Genomic DNA, 23,520 nt, shown 5'->3' with positions numbered 1-23,520 from the left:
AACGTGCCTTCATTGCAGTAAGCCGATTTAGGAAATAGATTTTTCCCTCTTACTCGAAAAACAGTAACCTGTGCACATAAGGCTTGCTTACATCAATTTTTTAAGGATACCTGAATAGGCATATGGGGATGCAAATTAAATTAAATACTGAAAATCATAGAACAATAATGTGACTGTGAACAATGGAATACAATTGTGACAGACTGGGAACAGGTCGTGAGGAAACAGTAACCCAGACAGAAACACGAACTACTATATTAACATAGCAATGACTACTCAATACTTTATGTTGAAACAAATTACCTTACATAAATACTAGCTGTCTTGAAAAATTACACTTACTTGCTTTAAAGCAACTCCTTCCCGCATAGACAATTTATGTATCTGCATATTTGACTTTAAATCCCAAATAAAAGCTTCTTGAGATGATGCAGACAAACAGTAACTTGACTGAGAAAATGAAATTTGCGTAACAGGAACAGTATGACCATCCAGACGGTTTTCTATGTTGGCTGTCTCTAGAAACACAAGACATAATTACTTATACAGATGTGGCATTGAATATTTTGCACTGCAGTGCTGAAATGTAAAAGAGCATAGTTAGCATTGATAATGGCTTGTTGCTTGTTTCAATGACAGTATCCACAATACCATGCAAGTATGAACAATTTAACATATCAAACTTTCTCTCTCTGTCCCTTAATTCTTTACACTTTGGAATAAATAAAAGCAACAGTCACTCTTACATTCTCAGCAATGTAATTCTCTAGGAACAATTTGAAATGTGCCACTGTGGTTTTCCTTAAAGGAAGGGACATCAATAATGTAAGATGGAGTTACACAGAATTAGTATCACCACTGACTGATAAAAAGCACATCCACTTCCATACGTTAAATAATCTTAAAAAATCCAGGGCACATGTTTGTGCTAAAAGTTGCCTTTCAGCTCACACTCCCATACAGGCTATCTAGGCTGCAGCCTAGGGGTCCACACCACAAAAATTTAAATTTAAAAAGTGGCTTTCTTTTAATACTGTAGAGCGAGCTATATTTTAATTGTAAAAGATGTAGATGAAATTACTTTGTACAGGCATATTTGGCTGAATTTTTCAGTGGATAGCTAATATGTGGATTAAGTCTGCATTATGACTCAAACCATGCACTACCTCATGTCAAATTCCCAGTAGCGCCCAGTCAAATGTACGGCATTCAGTCAACAAAACTGCTTAAGTCTTTCCAAAGAACGGTTAACAGAATTTTGACAGTCTGAATCAACTTTATAGAAAACCTATTTCTTCCATAGCTCAATTCATGCAAACAAGGACCTGTAAGACATTTTTTTACTTTGTGTTACAACTGTGGATGCTCAAGTTCTTGAGGTTGGGGAAACCAATTTGAAATAACATTATTCTGTAATGAAGTTCTGCAGGAAAAACATAATATGTCTTAAGATCCACACTGCCCAACATATCTACAAAATAATCAATTTTTGGAAATATAATTGGATAGACGAAAAAATCTACTCACTAAGTGGGCACAGGAGAAAACACACAAAATTTAAAGAAATGTGCAAGCTTGCAAAACCTGTGGCTCCTTCTTCTCGCAAAAGGATTGAGGGGAAAGGAAGAGGGATGAAGGTAATTCTCCCCATTTCCTAATCCTCATCAGTCTTTTTACTTCACTCCTCTACCTTCCCCTTCAACCCTTCTGCCAGGAAGAGCCACTGGCTCCAAAAGCTTGCATATTTCATTAATTTTTATGCATTTTATCCCGACACCACTTGGTGAGAAGGTTTTCTTTGTCTATCCATTTATATTATATATCCACACTGTCTGACAGATAGTTAATTACTCATGGTGTCACAGCAAAGTCATGTGACTACTGTGAGCATTTAGTGGGAAGTGCGGAAGTCACAGAAATAATTGTATTTTTTTAATCATAAAAGTATTTTTTTTAAATTTTTACTGTCATCATAATTATATTGTTTCAATATAATGTCAACAGTGATGTTCCGGTACTTGTACAGAAGAGGGAAGACCAAACAATTAGAAGGTGCTTCACATATAAAGTTATCATAAGATTATGATATATCTGACATTATGCATCACTGATGCACGCCTTGTTCTCTGCATTCATCTTCACCAACTGATGGTGGCTCCCTATTAGCAACTTTTGCTTCATGCCGCCTGTTTCCATCTCCCTAAATTTGATTGTTGTTAGCTCCCTTTCAGTGTTCTGGTGCCCAGCAACTATTAAAATGGCTGATAGCATAGGAGGACCACTGCATAATTTGGTTTCCAGCAAAGAGCCATCAAAAAGTAACCATTAAATGATCTGGCACCCAAAATTTCCAGCGAATCATAACCACTACAGTTCATTTGGAAAGAAGTCTGATAGGAGAGGCAGCTGTATGGTGGAGGTACCACATTTGCACGTGGTATGTTGGTACATTCGGTTGATGTGTGTTCTCCATGATTAATGAGTCGGAGAAAATGAGCTGTAACATGGAAAGAAATTGTTTCCAAACTCATGTTTACAAAGCATACTTTGTCTACATGTGAGCAATGTGTCCTGCAGTTTGTGCTGTACATTTTTGTTACAGCCTGTAAACTATGAAAGTGAGTGCGAATGACACATGTCTTGTACCAGCTATTACATAAATACTGTTTGTTCTTTTACACTGGCCTGACTACACGAAGTTACGATAAATGGGTATAGACTGTGGGTTTATATTGGCAACACAGAATATTCTGTTCCAGAGCATGCTCTGTAACATGACAGTCATGATCTCAGTGACTGTTTCATCACATGTGCCATCTGGATTGTTCCCCATACACCAGTGTCTCAGAACTCCACAAGTAAGAACTGTGCTACAACATCTCCTAGGTTATTGTCACCCATCTGGCCTTAATTATGTTAACTTCTTCTGTCTCAGCATTTCTTCACTGCACTTACTCTTTTCTTTACTCCCCAACACTCATTTTTCCTTCTCATCCCATATGGCAAGGCCCCTGACTGGGAGTTCTGGGTGACTTTCCCAAACACTACCTCTTTTCCTAAACTTCACCAGTCCTTTTCCTTCACCCCTCTTCCTTCCCCTTCAACCCTTCTGCCAGGCAAATGAATCACTGGCTCCAAAAGCTTGCAACGTTTAATACCTTTATATGTGAGTTCTCATGCTGCCACTTATATTTTCAGAATTCAGATATGAGTAAAAGATATGTATCATAAGAAATATCTCTTACACCGAACATAATTTATAGATTGTGGTGACAATAGAAATTAACAAACTTTAGAGAGCAAAGAAACTGCAGAATTTAAAAGAGATGTTTCCTTTTCTAAATGGAACTGCATGTTAGCTCTATCACTTCTGATGGGGAGAAATCAAGGAGGATATGCCCTTATATATGATGTATATACATGATCGACTAACATCCAGATATGACTGCTGCACCATCTAATAGGAGGGCATACATTGTAACATACAATAAGGGGAGTTACAGTAGTGGGTGTGTACAGAGGAATAAGACAAATGTAACACAGAAGACAGATTATAGAACCTGGTATGAATAATGCTATGGCAGAAGTAGATTACCTTTATATATATGCACAAAAGGAGGAGCTAGAGTTGTAAATGTTATTAAGAGGATAATGTACCCTTATTTGCATGTATGTATGGTGTGATGGAAATGATAGATGGACCTACAGCAAAAAGGGTGACCTATTCCTCGGGGAAAAGGAAGATGCATAAATAGGGAGAATCTCACCTAGGCTGGTAGCGTTAGCCTCGATCAAATTAAGTGACTTTCCCTGAATTGGTCAATCTGTTCCATATGCTGATTTAATGTTGATATAATAAAGTGATAAGTGTGAGTTTTATATGCTGTTCTCCAGGTCTGGAAAAGGAAACTGATTTCAGAATGTCCAGCAACAAATCCTTTCTCATTGTTCAAACAATGGAAAATCCGGGATGGACTGTAACAATTGTGAGAAGGAAAGTTGCTACTCCCCTTATAGTGGAGATGCTGAGTCGCAGATAAGCACTTGATACTTTTTCATTGTTTGAAACTTGTAACTCATCTGGCTCGATGGCAGTTTATAGAGGATGGAAGTGTTTCATGAAATTGGCCTCATTACAATGAATGTGGTGCTCTCTGTTACAACTACACAGGGCAAATGCAACGATAGCTCTGAGAGTTTTTAGACTGTCATATACTCCAAGAGGAATTTTTATTTTTCAAATTTTTAGTGGAGCTGATAGGTAATATGCTTGGGTTTACAAGAATTTTCTATGGGAGGTTTGGGATAAATTAATCCAAGGAAATGGTTCAATTTAAATGTGGAATTTGCACAAGAAAAGGTGATGACTATGTCATCTTGCTACCCTCGCCACTTGGCATCAGCAGTAAAATGGTAGGAACATATTTTGGGACCTGTATGGGTGAAACTGGGGAAGTCAGTTCTGTAGGGTATGCCGAATAACTTCATCCTCTGGCACCTTGGCGACGAACCCATCAGTCTTTGGGCTCTATCTTCTTTCTCCCTTAGCTGCTATTGTCAGTAGTCTTCCTTTCCTTTCCCGTCTTCTCCTGCTGGAGTAACTGGGCTATCCTCCCCCTTTACCATATTCAACAGTTTCCATCATGGAACCCTCCTTATATCCACTTATTAAAACCTGTATTCACAAGCTTGCCCAAGGTGTAGCACATGACCAGTAATTTCCAAAAGTTTTATGAGCATGGCTAGAAAAGCCTGAATTCTGGAACAAATACACTCAATAGATGGAATATGAATCATTTGATTAAATGGCTACTGGACTATAGCTCCTAGTAGTGAGTGTTGCAAGAGTGGAAACCATCAAAAGTTGTAAAAAATTGTTAAGGATCCTTGGGGGTAGCAAATACTTTGAAGCAAAAACTTTGAAACTGTATCTATTTTGTACGAGCTGTAAATAAATAGTTGCCACTATTAAAGTTCCAACCCTCATATTTGTTATCCAAGATCCCATTTCCATAGTGAGAGTGATTATCTGGTAGAAATGTTAAGGAACTTAGTCAATGTGAAGCATGTACCTATGATTAATAGTTTCCACTAAATGGTGGAGCATTCCACACTTAATAAATATGAATAAATGAGTTCATTGAAAATGTGAGATAGTTACAACTGTAATGGTATACTAACGAGGCGAATAATTTTTAATACTTGTAGTGAAGTTGGAACTTGTTGTTCTGTTAATGTTGCAACACAGAGACTACATCATTCACCTAAGGGGAGAAATCTGTGGTGAATATATTACTTTGATGAAGTGATGAGTTGCACAAGCATTTTTCAAATCGATGAATGGTGAACATCACAATAAAAAGTTTATTTTTGTAATGTATGAGATACTCCACTGTTTGGATATATGTTTTATTTATGCACATTTGTCATGAGATAGATGGATACAGCTTGTCTGCAAGCTCGAATGACGATAATCATTGTACTATGTTCGCTGTACCTGGTGGTTGTGTGACTTATTCGTTGTCACTGACTCCTGCCTTGGAAATGTGGTGCATGCCATAGAGGAGGAGTGACCGTGATGGTGGCTATGTCGTCACAGTGCCAAGGGAAAAGTAGTTGTGTAGATACATTCAATTGCCATCTGTTAATGAAGACAGAACATTTTTGGACTTTGACTTTATCAATGTTTTTGTGATGTTCCACATAAGGCAATAATTTCGTAATGCACAGTTATTGTAAACATGGATGCAATATACAAGTCAACGTTAATGAGAAGCCTTATTCTGAGAGTTGGTTGTTGTATTTGTACACTTAACTTCCAACATGAGCTGCAGCATTTCAAGAAAAGAAGTCTGATCAGATGAAGTTGGCAAGTATGCTGTAATAATAAGGTGAGCGAGATTAAAGAACAGGAAATCGTTGGTTCTCAATCAGACTTTACTCCACCATCTTATATCACTGTAAAGAACAAGCAGGACATCACACTGTGCATGCTCCTGCACGGAGACTAACCACATCAGATGTCACTGGTGTAGTGCTGTGCATGCACTGCAGAGGTGGTGACAGTGGTCAGTGACTGGGCTGTTGCTGGAGGCCAACTTGGATAGTTGCGAGTGTGTCGTTTGAATGTTGGCGAGTACTACACTTGCCATAGCGAACCTAGCTGTTGTAACAGGCATTAGTGCATTTTTATGTCTTTCCTCAGCCCTACAACAATTTTTCTTGCTGCTATCACTTTTGTGCCCCCTATGCATCAATCAACTTCCTTGTTTTTATCCCCCTTGATCTCATTTTCCCTTTTACAGGTGTCATTGTTTTCTACTGTATTCATTCTAAGCTACAAGACTATCATGTTTGTCACTGATCTCGTCCATTACTATACATATTTTTTACAGTTATCTTTTCTTCAGTGCTTTGAGTCCATCACTGTGGGGGCTAGTTCCCTTCTTCTTTTTGTTGCACCAGTATTTCAAATATCACTTTGTGTATTCACTTTTTAATTCATTGGTACATATTCTCCACTGTTCCTTCTTCTAGGTGCTTCAGTTTGTTTTCTACATGTGATTATAAATAAATTGAATACACTCTTGTTCAAACCATCTACATTGAATTCCATAGTGTCTACTCATTGTACCCTCAGGAATATTTGCCTCTTTAATTTGTCTTTGTCCCTCAGATGTTACTACCACCTTTGCATCTGACAAGAAGTTCTCTGAACCACAGTCTGCATTCCTGCACATTCTAACATTGTTATGTTCTTATACTTGAATTTTTATTTTGAATGATATAGGCACTGACATGACATTTCTGGAAGGACTCTTTCAAGCACACTTGTACATCTACTTGTGAGGAAAGAAACCATTTCAGGCAACTCCACATACCACAACGCAGAGGACAAAGTCCCATTTATGAGTGTAGACAAATGTACATGCCTTCTTCCAAGGGGAAAAACGTGCCCCTGCTAAGGGGTAAAACACGCCCCTGCTTCACTGGCCTGCAAGTTTGCTTAATAAACTGTCCATCGAACAAATATGGGACATGATTTGTCAGCAATTTGTTCAGTAGGGTCCTCTAGGGATCACTACTGGTGCTTTGTGACCTTGTCTATACACTGAGGACAGGGAAATCCCCCAAGAAGATTGAAGTCTCAACATTTAGAAGCTCTGATAGCAGGATCAGGAGGGTCCATGTCATATTGCTAATTAGAAGTCACATAGAGGAAATTGATCCTCTTAAATGATTAGGCACGTCAATTATCTAAGCTGCAGTTAAGAAAGATAGTGAGATAGAATGATTTATTGCTTATGTTCATGAATTACTTCTATGGGTCATGACTTGTGAAGCACAAACGTAGCTAAAGTCTCATTTACCTTGTACATAATCTTGTGAGGAGAAAAACTGAAACAACAAATTACAGTCTCCTAGCTCTCAGTCAACGAGTGCTACAAAAAATGTAAAGTGTGAATATACTATGTCCTAATGGGAGATAATTTTACGTACAGTTAATAAACAAATTTGTGTGTAACATTGATCATTATGTGAAACTAAAGAATGGCAAACTATTTTATGCAAACCTGTATTCACAAAAAGTAAACTGCCATTTTGTATTCCAACAAGCAGTTCATTTTTCTTCCTTGTTGAGAACGTAAGGCATGTGCATGAATCCAGCTTGATTAACAGCCAAAATCTGAAACAGTGTTCAATTATTTTTCTTTCAGTTGATGAAGACTTAGGTGCATTTCAATAAAAGACTCTTGAAGCAAATTACAAACAACGAAACACATTGTTCTCCACCCTAAAGCTACTGGAATTTTAAACCATATGTAATAAGAAGCAAAACCATGATAACAAACATAATTAAAACACATTCTCCACCTGCAAGAAAATTGAATACTGGAAGATATCTAATACACAGTTAATATTTCTATATATCTGTACTGATTACATCACATGTTTATTTCAGGTTTACATGATATTAACGTCCACCTCCGTAGTTGAGATCGCTAATGTACTTTAGTCAATGGCACTCGATGCAAAGGTAGTCAATGTGGATCCTGCTGAATTTTCATCATCAGTATTTGTTGAGCAAGAGCAGGAGAGATGATACTGTACAGTTCCAGATTGCCAGTCTTTCACACAATGTTCTGGGTTAAATTCCAAACCTTTCTGCAGTGTCTTGTATGGTGTGATCATGTGGCACTGTTGATGGTAATCTGTCCGTTAGATGAGGACGTTAAGACTGGCCCTATCTGAGAGGAATAGCATAGCATTTCACCATATCCCTTCTTTCACCATCTTACAACACAAACAGGACACTCCACTATACATACACCCATTACAGTTTCCTTCATTCATCAAATATGCGTAAACTCGCAACCCACACACTTCATGAGGGAAAGTGCTGTTGTGCACAGAGGAGGAAAAGCTTTTTCAACTAGACAACTAAACCTTCCCCTTGGGGTCTCCCAGCCACCAACACCATACATGTTTGGGTATTTATGATATGCATGATTTCATTCAACATGTCAACAGATTTCACTAAATGTTGTTCTTCAGTTTTTATGTTCATATTAGTCTGAATAACACAAAATCCTGTAAATACTCTGTACAACAGCAGAAAATTAAAAAAAAAAACTTTTTACTACTATTTTGTCTAAATAATTGTAATTTTTTTGTCAAATCTCAATACGCATATACCGTTTAATTACTCCTACCAAGAAATAATACCCACCAAAAACAGGAAAATTGGGTTTCAAATTTCTAAAAGGAATTTCCACATATTCTTCAATTCAGAAAACATGTTGAACAATCTACAACATCTAACCGGATAGAGAAAAAAACCTACTCACCAAGTGGTGGCAGAGCACACACGTAAAATGCTGTTATGATTTGCAAACTTTTGGAGCCAGTAGATTCTTCTTCAGGTAGAAGGGTTGAAGTTGAAGGGGGAGTGGAAGGAAGAAGGGTGAAGGAAAAGGACTCTAGAGGTCTAGGAAAAAGGACAGATTTTGGGAAAGTCACCCAGAACCATGGGTCAGGGGAGACATAACATATGAGACGAGAAGGAAAGACTGATTGTTGGGAACTGCACTGGATGAGATTTGAAAATCTGAGAGCTTAAAGGTTGAAGACAGATTAATATGCAAGACAGAGATTACTACCAAAACATTGTGCACGAGTTAATAAGAGTGAAAAGATAAGTACATTGTATGTAACAGAGGTGGGAGGACGGCAGTGAAAAATAGATGGGAAAGACAATGAAAGGTGTAGAAAACTAAAACAGAGTGAAGCAAAAAGTAATTACAGAGAAGAAAGGCTGAGACAGAAGAAATTGAAGTAAATTAAGGCCAGCTGGGTGGTGAGAACCAAGGACATGTTGTAGTGCTAGTTCCCACCTGCAGAGTTCTGAGAAACTGGTATCTGGGGGAAGAATCCAGATGGCACGTGTGGTGAAACAGGCACCTAGGTCATGATTGTCATGTTGTAGAGCATGCTCTGCAACAGGATATTGCGAGTTGCCAGTATACACCCTCTGCCTATGCCCATTCAACCTAATTGATAATCAGGTGGTAGTCATACCGATTTAGAAGGCCGAACAGTGTTTACCTAATAGCTGGTATATGACGTGTCATTTCCCACGTGGATCTCCCTTTGATAGTATATGTTTGCCAGTTACAGGGCTATAATAGGTCATGGTAGGAGGGTACATAGGGCAAGTTGTACAGGGGGGATGGTTACAGGGGTAGGAGCCATAGGGTAGTAAGATGGGCACAGGAGCATATGGTCTGACAAGAATACTGTGGAGATTGGGAGGGCGACGGAAAGCTATTCTAGATGTGGTGCGCAAAATTTCAGACAGAATGGATCTCATTTCAGGGCAAGATTTTAGGAAGTCTTGGCCCTGTCGAAGCAGCTGATTAACACATTCCAGACTAGGATAATATGAGTCACCAATAGTATGCCCTGAAGCTGTTTTGAGGAGAGATCAGCAGAATCAGGACTGGATGTGATGGCCCGGGAAATCTGCTAAGTCATCGGTCCCTCGTTCTGATTAAAATAATTCGCCAAGAGTGGGGGTAAAATAATCGAGTCATACAAAACACAGCTGGAACAAAGGAGAAAACCACAAGACTGACAGACGGGTGACAAACACTAAAATAGACCAAATCGGTCAAGAAAACCACAGAGAGACACAAGAAACATGTAGAAGAGATCAAAACAAGACAGCAAATTACCATGGCTGGCTGATCATGAGAATAAAAAGGATCTTCTATTCCATTATTTTTCTTTCTTGCTGGAGAAATCTGCAGTCTGGTAAACAATGCGAATGGTGCTCTCTGCAGCTGACACAGATGGGAGGTGGGGCACAAGGAGTATTGGGATGTGAAGGCCATCCACAATTCCGACAGTACGGCGGGAAGACATATGGCTGAATGTCCAGCACTTAAAGCACCACATCAGGGGAGGGATACATGACTCTACATCACCGCAGTAGATCTTGAACTTCTCAGGTAATGTGTCACCCTCGAAGGCCAAGATGAAGGCACTGGTGGCAACCTGACTATCCCTCGGACCAAGGTGAATGGGCTAGATGAAATTCACCTCACCGCTTTAAATTGGCACGCGGAATACGATACCCTGGACCATATTTAAGCTCTCATGCATGATGGAAACATAAATATCCCCCAGCTTGTCACAGGCGATTTGTGCCTGTGACTGGGCAGAGGATGCTGTTTTGATCAAGACCGACCCTGGCCGCATTTTGGACAAGTCCTCCACCTCCCCAAACTTGTCCTCTAAATGCTCCACAAAAAATTGACGTTTCATTCACAAGAATGATTCCCCATCAACTCTCGTACATACGAGGTACCGAGGTGAATAAGCTTCGCTGCCATCCTTAGCCTGACGTTCCTCCTATGGTGTGGCCGGGGAAAGGGGGAGGGGGACGATTTGTGGTCATATTTCTTAGCACTGAAATTAGACCCCGACCGCTTAGAGACTGCTGGTGTTTGACCACTAGCAAGAGATGACTTACTATGCTTCATGTCGTGTCATCTGCCCTGATGCCCCCCACTCCAACCAGGGGCCCTCCCCTCAGGTGCCACACAGCCACAGTGAAGGCCATCTGGCAGGATGGCCATTTCTGGCAGTCCTGATGCCCCAGGGTGACGGACATTTACTCCTTGGCTTACATGGTGAATTAACGGCACAGGCATCATCAGCGCAATCCCCGTGTGGTCAGGGGGCTACAATCAACAGGGTACATGGCAGCCCCATCACAATGGATTGGCTACTGTGCTGGATATCAGGTGCAAATCAGCTAAGAAGTTCATTAACATCAACAGCACAGAAAGCGATACTGCACAGAGGATGGAGGAAAACGCATCCAGGAAGGTGACCTCAGCCAACAGCTGGAGATGGAGCAAAAATACAGATCCACGTCGACAAAGGATGCAAGAGGTCTCAGCACATGATGGACACTATGCACCATGTAAGGCGCCATTCCGCAATTGGCTCGCTCTTCTGGAAAATTTTGAAAAATGGATGTCAAACCCTACAAGCGACCATCATATGAAGGCTCAAGTGTGTGAGACTCCTTGTAGACACCTCTTACGACAGGCGGGAATACCTTGGACCTATTCTAACCCCTGGACCTGCAGGGGGGATATTACATGTAATGGAAAGGAGGTTCTTCACCTAAGCAGCACGATCAAATGCAGGTTTGGGACTGAACATGAGGCCCTTAGATAATACAGATAATTCAGGAGGGGAGAGTGCTTTAGATGAGAGGTTAAGGACACTGTCCTGTTGTGACTGGTTCTTGGCCTGGCAGGCAGTTGTGAAGGCTGTGGGATGTTAATGAGGTTGGCCAAGCTCTGTTTGTGTGACAGTAGTGGTGGCTGATGGTGTGGCTGTTTAGGGAGCTGTAGAGGGACAGGAAGGGAAATACCACTGTTCAGGTAGTTTAGGAGAAGGTGGGATAGCTTTTTGAGGTGAAATCTGTCACATTGTTGCAGTTTGAAGTTGGCTCTGCAGATGATACCATTCAAGGAAACATGAGGGGCAGATAACTACAGTATTTTGTAGGAGGAGGTAAGTATGTTGCAGATCATGTTCTAAAACATGACATTCGTGACCTCAGCACCCTTTCACCACATGTGCCATCTGGATTCTTCCCCTACACACCAGTTTCTCAGAACTCTGAAGGTAGGAACTAGCGCTACAACATGGCCTTGGTTCTCACCACCCATCTGGGACCTATTCTGTATCCCTCATACCGATCGGTGCACTAGGTTAGTCTCGGTAATGACATCATTTTTGGTTCTTTATCCGAATTTCCTATTCAGTAAGCTTCTGAGACCTGTTACCGAACGGTCCTCCTGCCGATTTTTTGACAATTATACCGAGAGGTTTTGGATTTCTGTATGGCCCAGTCGTTCAGTTAGCTGTGATTTATTTAAACCTATAATTTGTTATTTTAAACATATTGAGTGGTTTTAGCTTTGGATTTAGTGATTGTGTTACTAAAGAATGAGCACGGGGTGTGTCTGATTGGAAAGTGAGTTCATAATAGAATATTTTTATTTGTTAGAAATATGGTTATATTAGGTTGTTACTGTGAATGACAACAAAAAAAAACGGTTTTTGGTCAATATTCTCTCAAAATACCAGTATTTTATGCAATTAATCGTTTAAAAACCATTAAAAATCAAGACATCGGCTCTGCTTATGTATATTACAAGAGTGTTAGCTGAAACGTCTAGTGACTTCGCGTACTCTTTTGCGCAAATGGTTTTCTTATTAATTCTCGAAACACATTTAAAACTTTTAAGTAACAATGCAAAGGAATTTTGTGAAGCCTGATAGAGGAAACCTCCATAAATTTCATGCATTTACGGCTTACACCCGCATCATTAGGCAATGAAGTCAGCCTGCGTCTCTTTCGCTGGAAATTACATAAAATTAAGCAAGGGTAGCCCACAAGCTGTATGTATTGAAGTTGGTAAGGTGACAAATTGCCATGTCAAAGGACATGGGTTTGCATACTGCTAGAAGCAAAAATATATTTCCCCCCTTTGTGTTCGAAATGCATTCTGAGACTTGATTAATTGTCAAAGTTAAGCATTTTTCTGAAATATTCGTTGTAATTTACACATAAGAGCGCACTTTCTCAGTAATGAGTAGCTCCGATTTTCAGACTTCGATGGGTTCAAGAAATGAAAGATGAAATTACAGTGCATGAAACAACTGACAGTGATAATTCACCATTGTTTTTGAATACGTGGTGATTTCCGAGAGTGTGGTCAGACATGAATCTAAGAGCACAACATAAATTACTGCAAACGAGACTAGCAGCAATTGTCTTTATACTTTCGCTTGTCACAAGCATTTATCTGTGATCAAATCGTTAACAAAAGTAGACAGAGATGAAAGGTTACCACCACAACATATTCAGACTGTACCACCATATATGAAACATTTTGATTCATCAGATGCAGTTTATAAACTACAATGAACTTCTTTAGTTGCAGTCACCATACGCTCTCAAAAAGGCATTTTTTAAAATTTTGTTTTAATGAACAAAATCGTAAATGTATCAAATAGGGAAGTAGGCTACTTCATCATTTGGATCTCTAGGAGCAAGCTACAACCACATTTTATGCATCTTCTAGTCTTTGACAATCTTCAACAATTTTTCGGGCTCTTGGAGATGTGTTCCGCCTATGCAACTAATTGAAGGCAGTTTATTCTCATGCGCATTTCACTTGTTTTATTTGTGAAGTGTCACCACAAATAAAGGAAGCGAAACGCGGATGGCAATAAACAAACTGCCCTCAATTAGTTGCATAGATGGAATGTACCTCCATGAATTTTAAAGCAACTAAGGAACGGCGGAAAACAGAAAAAATGAATTTTTCAAGTGTTTCTATGGATGTATTTGTACAATGTGGTACTAAACTCCATTCCTAACTCATATTCCAAAACAAAATGCTGATGTGAATGAGAATAAGATGACATAACGCAGTCAATATTCTGTTGTTATCATGCATTCATGGAAGGCCGCCGTCAGCAAAATCTGAACAGTATTACGTACGCTAACCACACTTTTCAGTACTGTGAAGAATGGCGTGCCTCTGTTGGCTGCTAGCCTCTTCGAGTTCATGCCGCTGTGGTGTTGCAGTGCGCATGCACGAATCCGATGCACATTGCTTTTCATTGGTTAGTGGGAGGAGGACTGACAACAGCATGTCAGTTTGTTAGGACCATTCAGAATCACTTTTAAAATGCGTACTGAATAATGCTGGGGCTCTGTTCCAACAATGAGACCGTTTGGTGTGCTCATGTACCAAACCAATAGGCAAAATGGCGGGAAGATACAGCATGGAGCCTCTGGCCTTAATTTACATTAATTACTTCCGTCTCAACATTTTTTCACAGTAGCTACTCTTTTATTCACTTCAGTTTCGTTATCTATACCTTTCATTGTCTTTTCTGCCTATTTTTCACCACCCACACCCACCTCTGTTACGTACAATGCAGTTAGTTTTTCACTCTTATTAACTCGTGCATGTTCTTTAAGTAGTAATCTCTCTCTTGCATATTGCCTTGTCTTTCCTTTTATCCCTTTTAAGCTCTCAGGTTTCAAATTTCATCCAATACAGTCCCCAACAATCAGTCTTTCTTTCTCATCCCGTGGGATAAGTCTCCCCTGACCCGCAGTTCTGGTTGTCTTTCCCAAAATCTACACTTTTTCCTAGACCTCTCCAGTTCTTTTCCTTCACCCTTCTTCCTTCCCCTTCCCTTCAACCCTTCTGCCTGAAGAAGGAGCCACTGGCTCCAAAAGCTTTCAAATCACCAGTCTTTTATGTGTGTGTTCTGCCGCCGCTTCATGAGTAGATTTTTTTCTGTATCCAATAAAATAATTTTATCAATAATTGATTGTTTTTGATACAACATCTGCATCCTTAACCATTTTTCAGAAGTCCATTCCAGTTTATTCTGATCACAACTTCTTATATTTGGAGGTAAGCTCCAATTTTTCTGATTTAAATTTTCATATGTACTCAAACATTGACCAAAGCCAGTGAAGATAATTTTGTATCACTTCTAATAAGACAAAGCAACCAACAGGTTAGTGGCAAGTTACATCTGTAAACCTGAAGACAACTCTAATTTGAGCCCACACCTTTCACAAACATAGCCCTACATAGTGACTCACATGACTACAACCGATGGAATTACTTAAAGCTTCAATTTGCCACTCATTCCTCTCCATTATCCCATAATCGTAACATTCATTATGAATTACTGTTAGACCATGTAAAATGGTTTTGGTGTTGTATGAATAACAGTAATGAGATCTTGGTGAACAGATGATTGGAGATAACACAAAACAAAAAATTTGAGACTAAGTGGCAAACTAATGTCATCAGGGTCTCTACTTCCATTAGAGTGTATGAATTGTTAAGTTTTATTTGCATAGTGTCATCCATTTTCCACAAGTATGTGTCTAGATAATTGAACTACCAATGTATCTGGAGATTCAAGGTTATACACAATGTAATACTATATGGGTAACTAACTGATCTCTGGCTCCTGTGATACTTATTCTGGTCTAGATAAACTATTTATGCTTACAATATCATCTCTTTTGTAAGCCATGATCTCTTTCATAAGATTCCTTGAGGCTAGAAGGGATTTAATGTCACATACTACTTTATCAAATGATATGGATAGATAAATGTAGGCAACCAGTCATAGTTTAACATTGAAACCATGATGATACATTTAGTATTTTTAGCCCCCACTTGATGACCCACTGTACTGGTTTCATCAGAAAAGGCAAACCAAATTGTAGAGTAACAATATTCACTGTAAAAATAAAACTCTACAAATCTGTAGCACCTAGCAGCTATAAAGTTAAAGGAACTGCAGAATTCTTAGCAATACACCTACAACGGGAAAAATGAATTACTTGTGCGTACAGAGAGCCTGGAACCTAATACATTTATCTAATAAATATAAAAAACTGACAGCTGTAAGGTCATCTCCCATTTATGTTACAGGCAACGGTTTTGGCACTGTAATACGCCATCATCAGGAATGAAGCAACAAATTGAAATGTAGGACAGCTGGCAATTTACTTGTGACTGCTTGTTACTTCATGGCATTTAAATATACGGAACACTATTATAGATGTTGACATGGTAATAAGTAATCTATTTATTTTGTTTACCTACAAGAATGCTTAAGTGTTTGTATATACACCTACTGACAGACATACGAGTTTGCATCACTATCAGTATGACGCGCTGTTAACAGATCAGATTCGGTTTTTCATCATAGACATGATTACCCCAGTGAGCAAGTTTTTTACTTCGTTCGGATATGCATGTGTGTGTTAACATCACATCTGTAGTACAAATAGAAGGTAGATGGACTTCACTTTTCTTGCAATTATTTATTTACTTCAAGTGAGTACAATGCACAACACACTACCGCAGATGTCAATCTGATTAAAGTCTTTTGTTATTTCTGTTGCTTAGAGTACAACTAGATATTTGTAAAAAAGTCAATACATGTAAATAAAATAGAAAGAAACTTCCACATGGGAAAAATATATTAAAAACAAAGATTCCAAGACTTACCAAGCGGGAAAGCGCCGGTAGACAGGCACAATAAAATAACACACAAACATTTTGTGTGTGTGTTTGTGTGTTATTTTATTGTGCCTGTCTACCGGCACTTTCCCGCTTGGTAAGTCTTGGAATCTTTGTTTTTAATATAAAGTCAATACATGGACGTACAAGTAAGTTTTATTTTACTATAACTGACAATGCTGTCACCTGCTGACTTGTTGTCGTTAGCTGGTTCTTAACTCTTGTTTTGTAATGCATATGCGAATTAATGTCCCTTCTATTACACAGCTCCTGAGGTTTATAGACTTTCTTCAAATGTAGGACAAATGTACTCGATGTGTACATAGTATAAAATACACTACAGTAATCTTTGTTCTGATTAAAGCCCTGTGTTTACTTCTGTGTAGAATGTACTTTTATTCTTATTGCATTCTACTCACTTGACACCATATCGCTATGAGGATTGTCACTACGAATAACAGATATTGTTCAGGCATATAGTTCATTTCACTCTTTCCACTCTCCAGTGCCAAGTCTACTTTGATTTTTGATAATGTATAACCAGTATGAATTGCATTATTGGTCATACAATGTTTTCATTATTGAAATTACCCCGACCTATGTTTAAGATTTACTTGTAGTGCGCCTAGTCTTCCATCTTTTTGTTTACTCATTTTATTGTCATTTTAACCTTTTGGTGGCATAATCGGAACATACACTTTATAAACAGTTTAATCACTTCTGGGTGCTCCTCATTTTTCATATCTACATAATAAACATAGATTTTTGTGTTACCTTCATATTTGGTGGCTTCACACTACAAACCTACTCATACTTAATGATTAGTTACAAATATGATTTCGTGTATCTGCATTTATTACCCTTATTCCATAAGGAGCATTCAAATTAAACCCTATCACCAGTGTAAAGTAATGGTAATGATTTTATTAACTCAAAAATGTAGTTATACACAGTAGACACACTCAAAAATAGTCGCCAAAACTGTTGGCACATTTATCCTATTGCGACATTAGCTGGTCGATTCCATCCTTGAAGAAGCTAGTAAGCTGCTGTCAGATCCGGGCCTTGACCCAGTCACACACTTCGTCATCCGTTGCAAATCGATGTCTGTGAATAGCGGTTGAAACATTTGAAAGTCACACGGTGAAAGGTTAGGACTGTACGGTGGATGTTCCAGTGTTTCCCGCCAAAACTGCCGCAATGTTGTCTTCACTGCATTGACCGTGTGGGCGGGCATTATCATTATGAGGATAACGCCACTGGACAACATGCCTCAGCATTTTGACTTGATGGCTCGTGTAAGGTTTTGTAAAGTGGCTTGATAACGTTGGACATTGATGTTGGTTCCCCGTTCTAGCAACTCTGCAACAGTGGGCCCTAGTGGTCAAAAAAGGACATAATGACCTTACCAGAACTAGTGTGCACAGTCTTTGATTTCTTTGGTGGTGGTGGAAGTCGCATGTTTCCACTGCTTGCTCTTATGCTTGCTATCTGGTCCAAAATGGTGACACCATGTTTCATCACCTGTGACAATACACGACAGAAAGCCATATTCCTCCTCACAATAACTTTGCAGATGACTCAAAGACAGCACCACTCAAGTATTGCGCTGTTCAGCAATCAGTTGGTGGGGAACACACTGTGCACAGATTTTTTGAAAAGTGTTGATGCATTATGGTGTTGGCGGCACCCATGCTAATACCCAGTAACCGATGGACCTCGTCCACAGTGATTCTGTGGTTGTCCAAGACTAAAGCAGTCCCTTCCACAACCTTTTACAGTGTGACAACATGATGAGCCTGTCCAGGATGAGCATGATCTTCAAGTGACTTGCGCCCCTCAAGGAATCGTTTGCACCATCCCGCAACACTTGAATGATTCAGACTGTGCTCACTGTATACAGTATTCATATGTTGGTACATTTCACAGTCTCCAACTCCCTCCATCACCAAAAATTGAATCACTCCTTGTTGTTCCCGCTTTCTCACCTGCATGTTCGATAGTAGATGATAACTTGTGTGACCATCTTCACTTTGCCATGAAACCACACTGGCACTATGTAGCATCAAACAGTGTGTAATCGTCAGTCTCTCTACAAATATATGGCGCCACCATACCTGCAGTTATGTGATGCCACCTTACGTGTGAGGCAAAGGTAGACACACTGACCAGGTTTCATTTGAACAAACCTCATACGTAATTCTTGTTGTTCACACTGCTGTACATTTGTTGTTCAGGGTCCAATGAGGGCATATTATATCATACAAACCAATAGCCTATAAAATTGGAGACAAAATTACAACTGAGGCTTTTTCATATATATATTGGCTCTTGTCCCACCATCCAACATAGCAATAACAGATGTACCTACCTTAATATAATTATCGGCCTGGAGCAAATGGTGACAGCTTTACAGGTCTGTTGATCTGTGTAAGTAATACATTGAAAACTGAGGTTGCGTAAATGCAGTAATTTACAAAAATAGAAACCTCAATGAGTTGACAAATGTTGTCAACAGAAAAATTATAGCTTACATTAGATGAATTTGACATGACTCCACTGATGAAAGTGCCAAACAAGGAAACTGATGACACAAAGATATACCTGGATATCATAATAATGAGCATGTTCAATTTTTCCTATGGCACAGCTGCCATGAAGTTTTTCATCTCCCATTACTACATAGTTTAGCTTCAGTTGCACTCAGATGATAACCTCCAAAGAAAGTACATAAGTAAAAGACTTATATATAATGATAACATCAGTAGTTTTATGAGCCCACTTGAATTCAATTCCTTGCTCAGCAAAAAACATTTTACTTACAATTGTTTTGATACTGATTGCAATTACTGCTTGGATGTCATTTGGCCAGAGGCCACTAACGCTTAAGAAGCAGAAACATACAAGCAAGTGTAATTGCATCAATAATGATATTGCACTTCCTAGAAAAAAACTGTAACTATTCCATAACAATAAAAGGCAATACAAATCCCAACTAAAACCTACCTTTAATACTTACCATGAATATCAAAAATTTTGTTGACTACATCCAGAAGTTATTATATTGCTACCAAGTTTCAAATGCAAATAACTTACTGTTGATACATAGAGTATAATTAATAGTTTTATAGCAATAAGGTGGCAAACAGTACCATAACTTTAGTGTGAACCAGAATCAGAGTCTTAAAAATACCAGTGTAAAACTGCACTATTTTGAAAAGGGTAGATTGCTACTAACCTTATAAAGGAGATGTTGAGTAGGAGACAGGCACAACAAAAGACTGCTAAAAATGTGAGCTTTTGACCAAAAGTTGAGTAGCAATCTATCTTCTTCTGGATGTAAACAAATCTACTCATCAAGTGGCGGCAAGAAAACACACACATAAAAGAAGGTTACACTTATGCAAGCTTCCAGAGCCAGTGGCTCCTTCTTCCAGCAGAAAAGCTGAAGGAGAAGGAAGAGGGGTGAAGATTTGAGAAAAGGGATAGACTTCAGAAAAGCCACCCAGAACCGCGAGTCATGGAGACGTACCAGACGGGATGAGAAGGAAAGACAGATTGTTGGGGACTGCACAAGAAGAAATTTTAAAACTTTGTCTCCTGAAGGCAAGCAACAGCCGGTCATTCTCTTTGTAATTTTATAATCAAACAATGGAAACTCCAGATAGGAATTCAACAATGTAGGTAAACACAGATTGCTACTTACTGTAAAGAAGACATGTCAAGTTACAGACAGGCATGATTAAAAAACACACTCACATATCGCTTTCAGCCACAGCCTTCACCAGTAAAACACACACACACACACACACACACACACACACACACACACACACAAAAGGACAAGCACACACATCTCATGGACACACAATCACCAACTCCACCATCTTGAGCTGGAATGCAACATCACGTGGGATGCAAACAGCAATCTGGAGAGTCTGGGGAAGGGGAAGGGATGGTAGCATTCGAGTGGCGAGAGAGACGAACACTGTCTGGTGGAGTGCGCTGGGACTTGACTGCCAACAGGTGCAGTATCAGGAGGTTGTGGGGCAGGGAGGTGGGGAAAAAGGGAACAAAAAAGGAGAGGAGTGGGGAAAGGTGGGCAGATGCATTAGCAGAGGGCTGCAAATAAACAGGGTGGGAGACGAGAATAAGGAGACGACAGGATAGAGGGGTTGGAAACTGTTGGAAGGACCTATATGCAAGTGTCTTAATCATGCCTCTCTGCAATTTGACATGTCTTATTTATGGTAAGTAGCAATCTACCTTTTCCTATATTATTAATTTTATAATTAGATAATTTGTAGGAGTGACTGATGAGAGATGTTTTGGATTTTCTTTTCATTTGGTAAGGATTCCCAGTTTCTTATTTTATGCCAGACAGGAGCTTGTTGTAGACATTTGCATCAAAGTATGCAACTGCATTCTAAACCACAGACAAGGACTTAGTCTACATGTTGGTAGCCCTTTTATTTCAGCCAAACTTCAGATCAGCTACATAAGAGGCAATTTCCACTAAAAAGTTCTCTGAATGATAAGTGATGATTTTTCAAAACTTACTTGTTACTTGCAAAATCAACAATGAAGATATTTGCCCTGTGATCTGAAGCAGCCAACTTTTCTCCAGCATCTTCAAATGCAATATGTACAAAACGAATCTGCTGACTTTCTCCATGAGATCCAGGGATTGTGTGATGTATCTGCAGTATAGGTCTATATTGGAACAGACATTAATAATACATGAATATTGTTTACAATCTCTCTGAACATAACACACCACAATAGAATGTACTAACAGCTAATAACAATGAAACTGGTTATTATACAAAAATAAATAAAAAAACAACACAAAGACTTAAAAGGAAAATTACTGAACAATGATCCCAATTATTTACACTGGATCTTTAATAGTAACCAAATTATTAGTCTCTTTAAGCTCTGTTTGTTGTCAAATAATATACATTAAATACATCAATGAAAATAATCATTTTTGAAAATATATGTAATTGGATAGATAAAAGTGGAGGCAGGAGAAAATGCATGTAAAGGTATTGACATTTTCATACTATCAGAGCCAGTGGCTCCTTCCTCTGTCGAAAGGGTTGAAGGGGAAGGAAGACAGGTGAAGGAAAAGGATTGGTGAAGTTTAGGAAATGGGAGATTTCAGAAAAGTCACCCAGAATCCTAGGTCAGGGGAGACTTACTGGACGGGATGAGAAAGAATGACTGACTTGAGTTAAGAAGAGCAGAAAGCTAAGTGCATTGTGTATAGTAGATACGGGAGGGGGGAATTACACAGGTCAGAAAATAATAGATATAGAAAACTAAAAACGGAAGAAAAAAATTGTTACTGACAAGAAATGATAAGACGTAAGAAATTAATGAAAATTGTGGCCATGTGGGTGGCAAGAACCAGGGACATGTTGTAACACCAGTTCCCAAAGGCAGAGTTCCGTGAAATAATCAAGATGGCACATGTGGTGAAACAGACACTGAGGTCATGACTGTCACATTGTAGAGCATGCTGTACAACAGGATACTGTATGCTGCCAGTATACACCCTTTGCCTATGCCCACTCATTCTAACTGATAATTTTATGGTATTCATACCAATGTAAAAGCACAAACAGTGTTTACACAACAACCAGTACACATATGGCTCTCCCTTTGACAGTACGTGTTTTGCCAGTTACAGGGCAAGTGTAGGTGGTGGTAGGAGGGTGCAAAGTGCAAATCTTACAGTAGGGACAGTCACATGGGTAAGAGCTTTAGGGCAGTGAAATGGGTGCAAAAGGAGCACAGGGTCTGAGAGGGTATTGTGCAGGGAGGGAGGGCAATGAAAAGCTATTCTAGAAGGGCTGCAAAAAATATCAGACAGAATGGACCTCATTTGAAAGCATTATTTTAGGAAGTCAAAGGCCTGACGAAATAGCTCACTTATCAGATTCACAAGTGATCATAAAGTGCAGGATTTCACGACCAGTATTTACTTTATAGACATTAGCCTATGGTAAATTACTTCTATGCTAAAATTTTGTCACCTAATGCTGAAGGTGCCATCAGAAGCTATGAGGATTCTGACAGCAGTTTCAAACATAAACAAGCTCAGCAAGCCAAGCAGTTTACAGGCATCCATCAACAGTCAGGTCAGGTAACAGTGAGTGACAAGAAATATACTTCTAAGTTGTTTTTGGAGGTATCAGAAGTACCAGGATTGGATGTGATGGCCTGGGAAATCTGCTTTTGAGTTAGGCCAGAAGGGTAATTACAAACAGTGAAGGCTGAGGTGAAAATAGTGGTGTAGAGAGTCTGCATCTGAACAAATACATTTGCCTTGAATGCCAAGGCTGTACAGGAAGGAACATCTGACATGGAAAGGATGGGAACTGTCAAAATGGACGTACAGTTGTTTGTTAGCATGTTTAATGTGAACAAAAGTGTGTTGCTGACCCTCTGTGAAGATGAGATCAACAGCTAGGAAAGTGGCATGGGATTCAGAATATGACCATGTAAAATTTAATTGGGAGAATGTATTTACAGATTACAAGGACTTAAACAGTTCAGCCTCACCTTGAGTCCACACAGCAAAGATGTCATCAAAGTATCACTACCAAACCAGAGGCTAAAGTCTTATAGATCGCAGGAAAGGCTCCTCCAAGTGACCCATGAAAAGGTTGGCATAGGAAGGAGCAATCCTGGTTCCCATAGCTATGCTCCTGACCTGATTGTACGTCTGCACCTCAATGGTAAAGTAGTTGTTGGTGAGCAGAAAGTTGATTAAGGTGAGCAGGAAGGATGTCATAGGGAATCAGGTGAGTGCTGACTGAGGAAATGGCAGCAGCTGACAGACCATGTACAT

The 23,520-nt window shown here is 39.3% G+C and overlaps 1 protein-coding gene across 2 annotated transcripts in view; it reads right to left on the bottom strand.

Annotated features, from left to right (window-relative positions):
• LOC126272120 (TBC1 domain family member 31) overlaps positions 1-23,520 on the bottom strand; it is a 281,818-nt gene that overhangs the window by 230,546 nt on the left and 27,752 nt on the right. For both annotated transcript variants that reach the window (XM_049974719.1, XM_049974720.1), the window contains 3 exons: positions 21,222-21,374; positions 7,575-7,687; positions 343-518 (listed from right to left, as the gene is read on the bottom strand). In XM_049974719.1, coding sequence (XP_049830676.1) covers positions 343-518; positions 7,575-7,687; positions 21,222-21,374 — 442 coding nt within the window. The remainder of the gene's footprint in view (positions 1-342; positions 519-7,574; positions 7,688-21,221; positions 21,375-23,520) is intronic.

Source organism: Schistocerca gregaria, chromosome 5 (genome assembly GCF_023897955.1).
Source record: "Schistocerca gregaria isolate iqSchGreg1 chromosome 5, iqSchGreg1.2, whole genome shotgun sequence".
Taxonomy (NCBI): Eukaryota; Metazoa; Arthropoda; class Insecta; order Orthoptera; family Acrididae; genus Schistocerca; species Schistocerca gregaria.
Note: the sequence above shows the minus strand (reverse complement) of the source record. Positions and strands in the feature narration are given on the sequence as shown.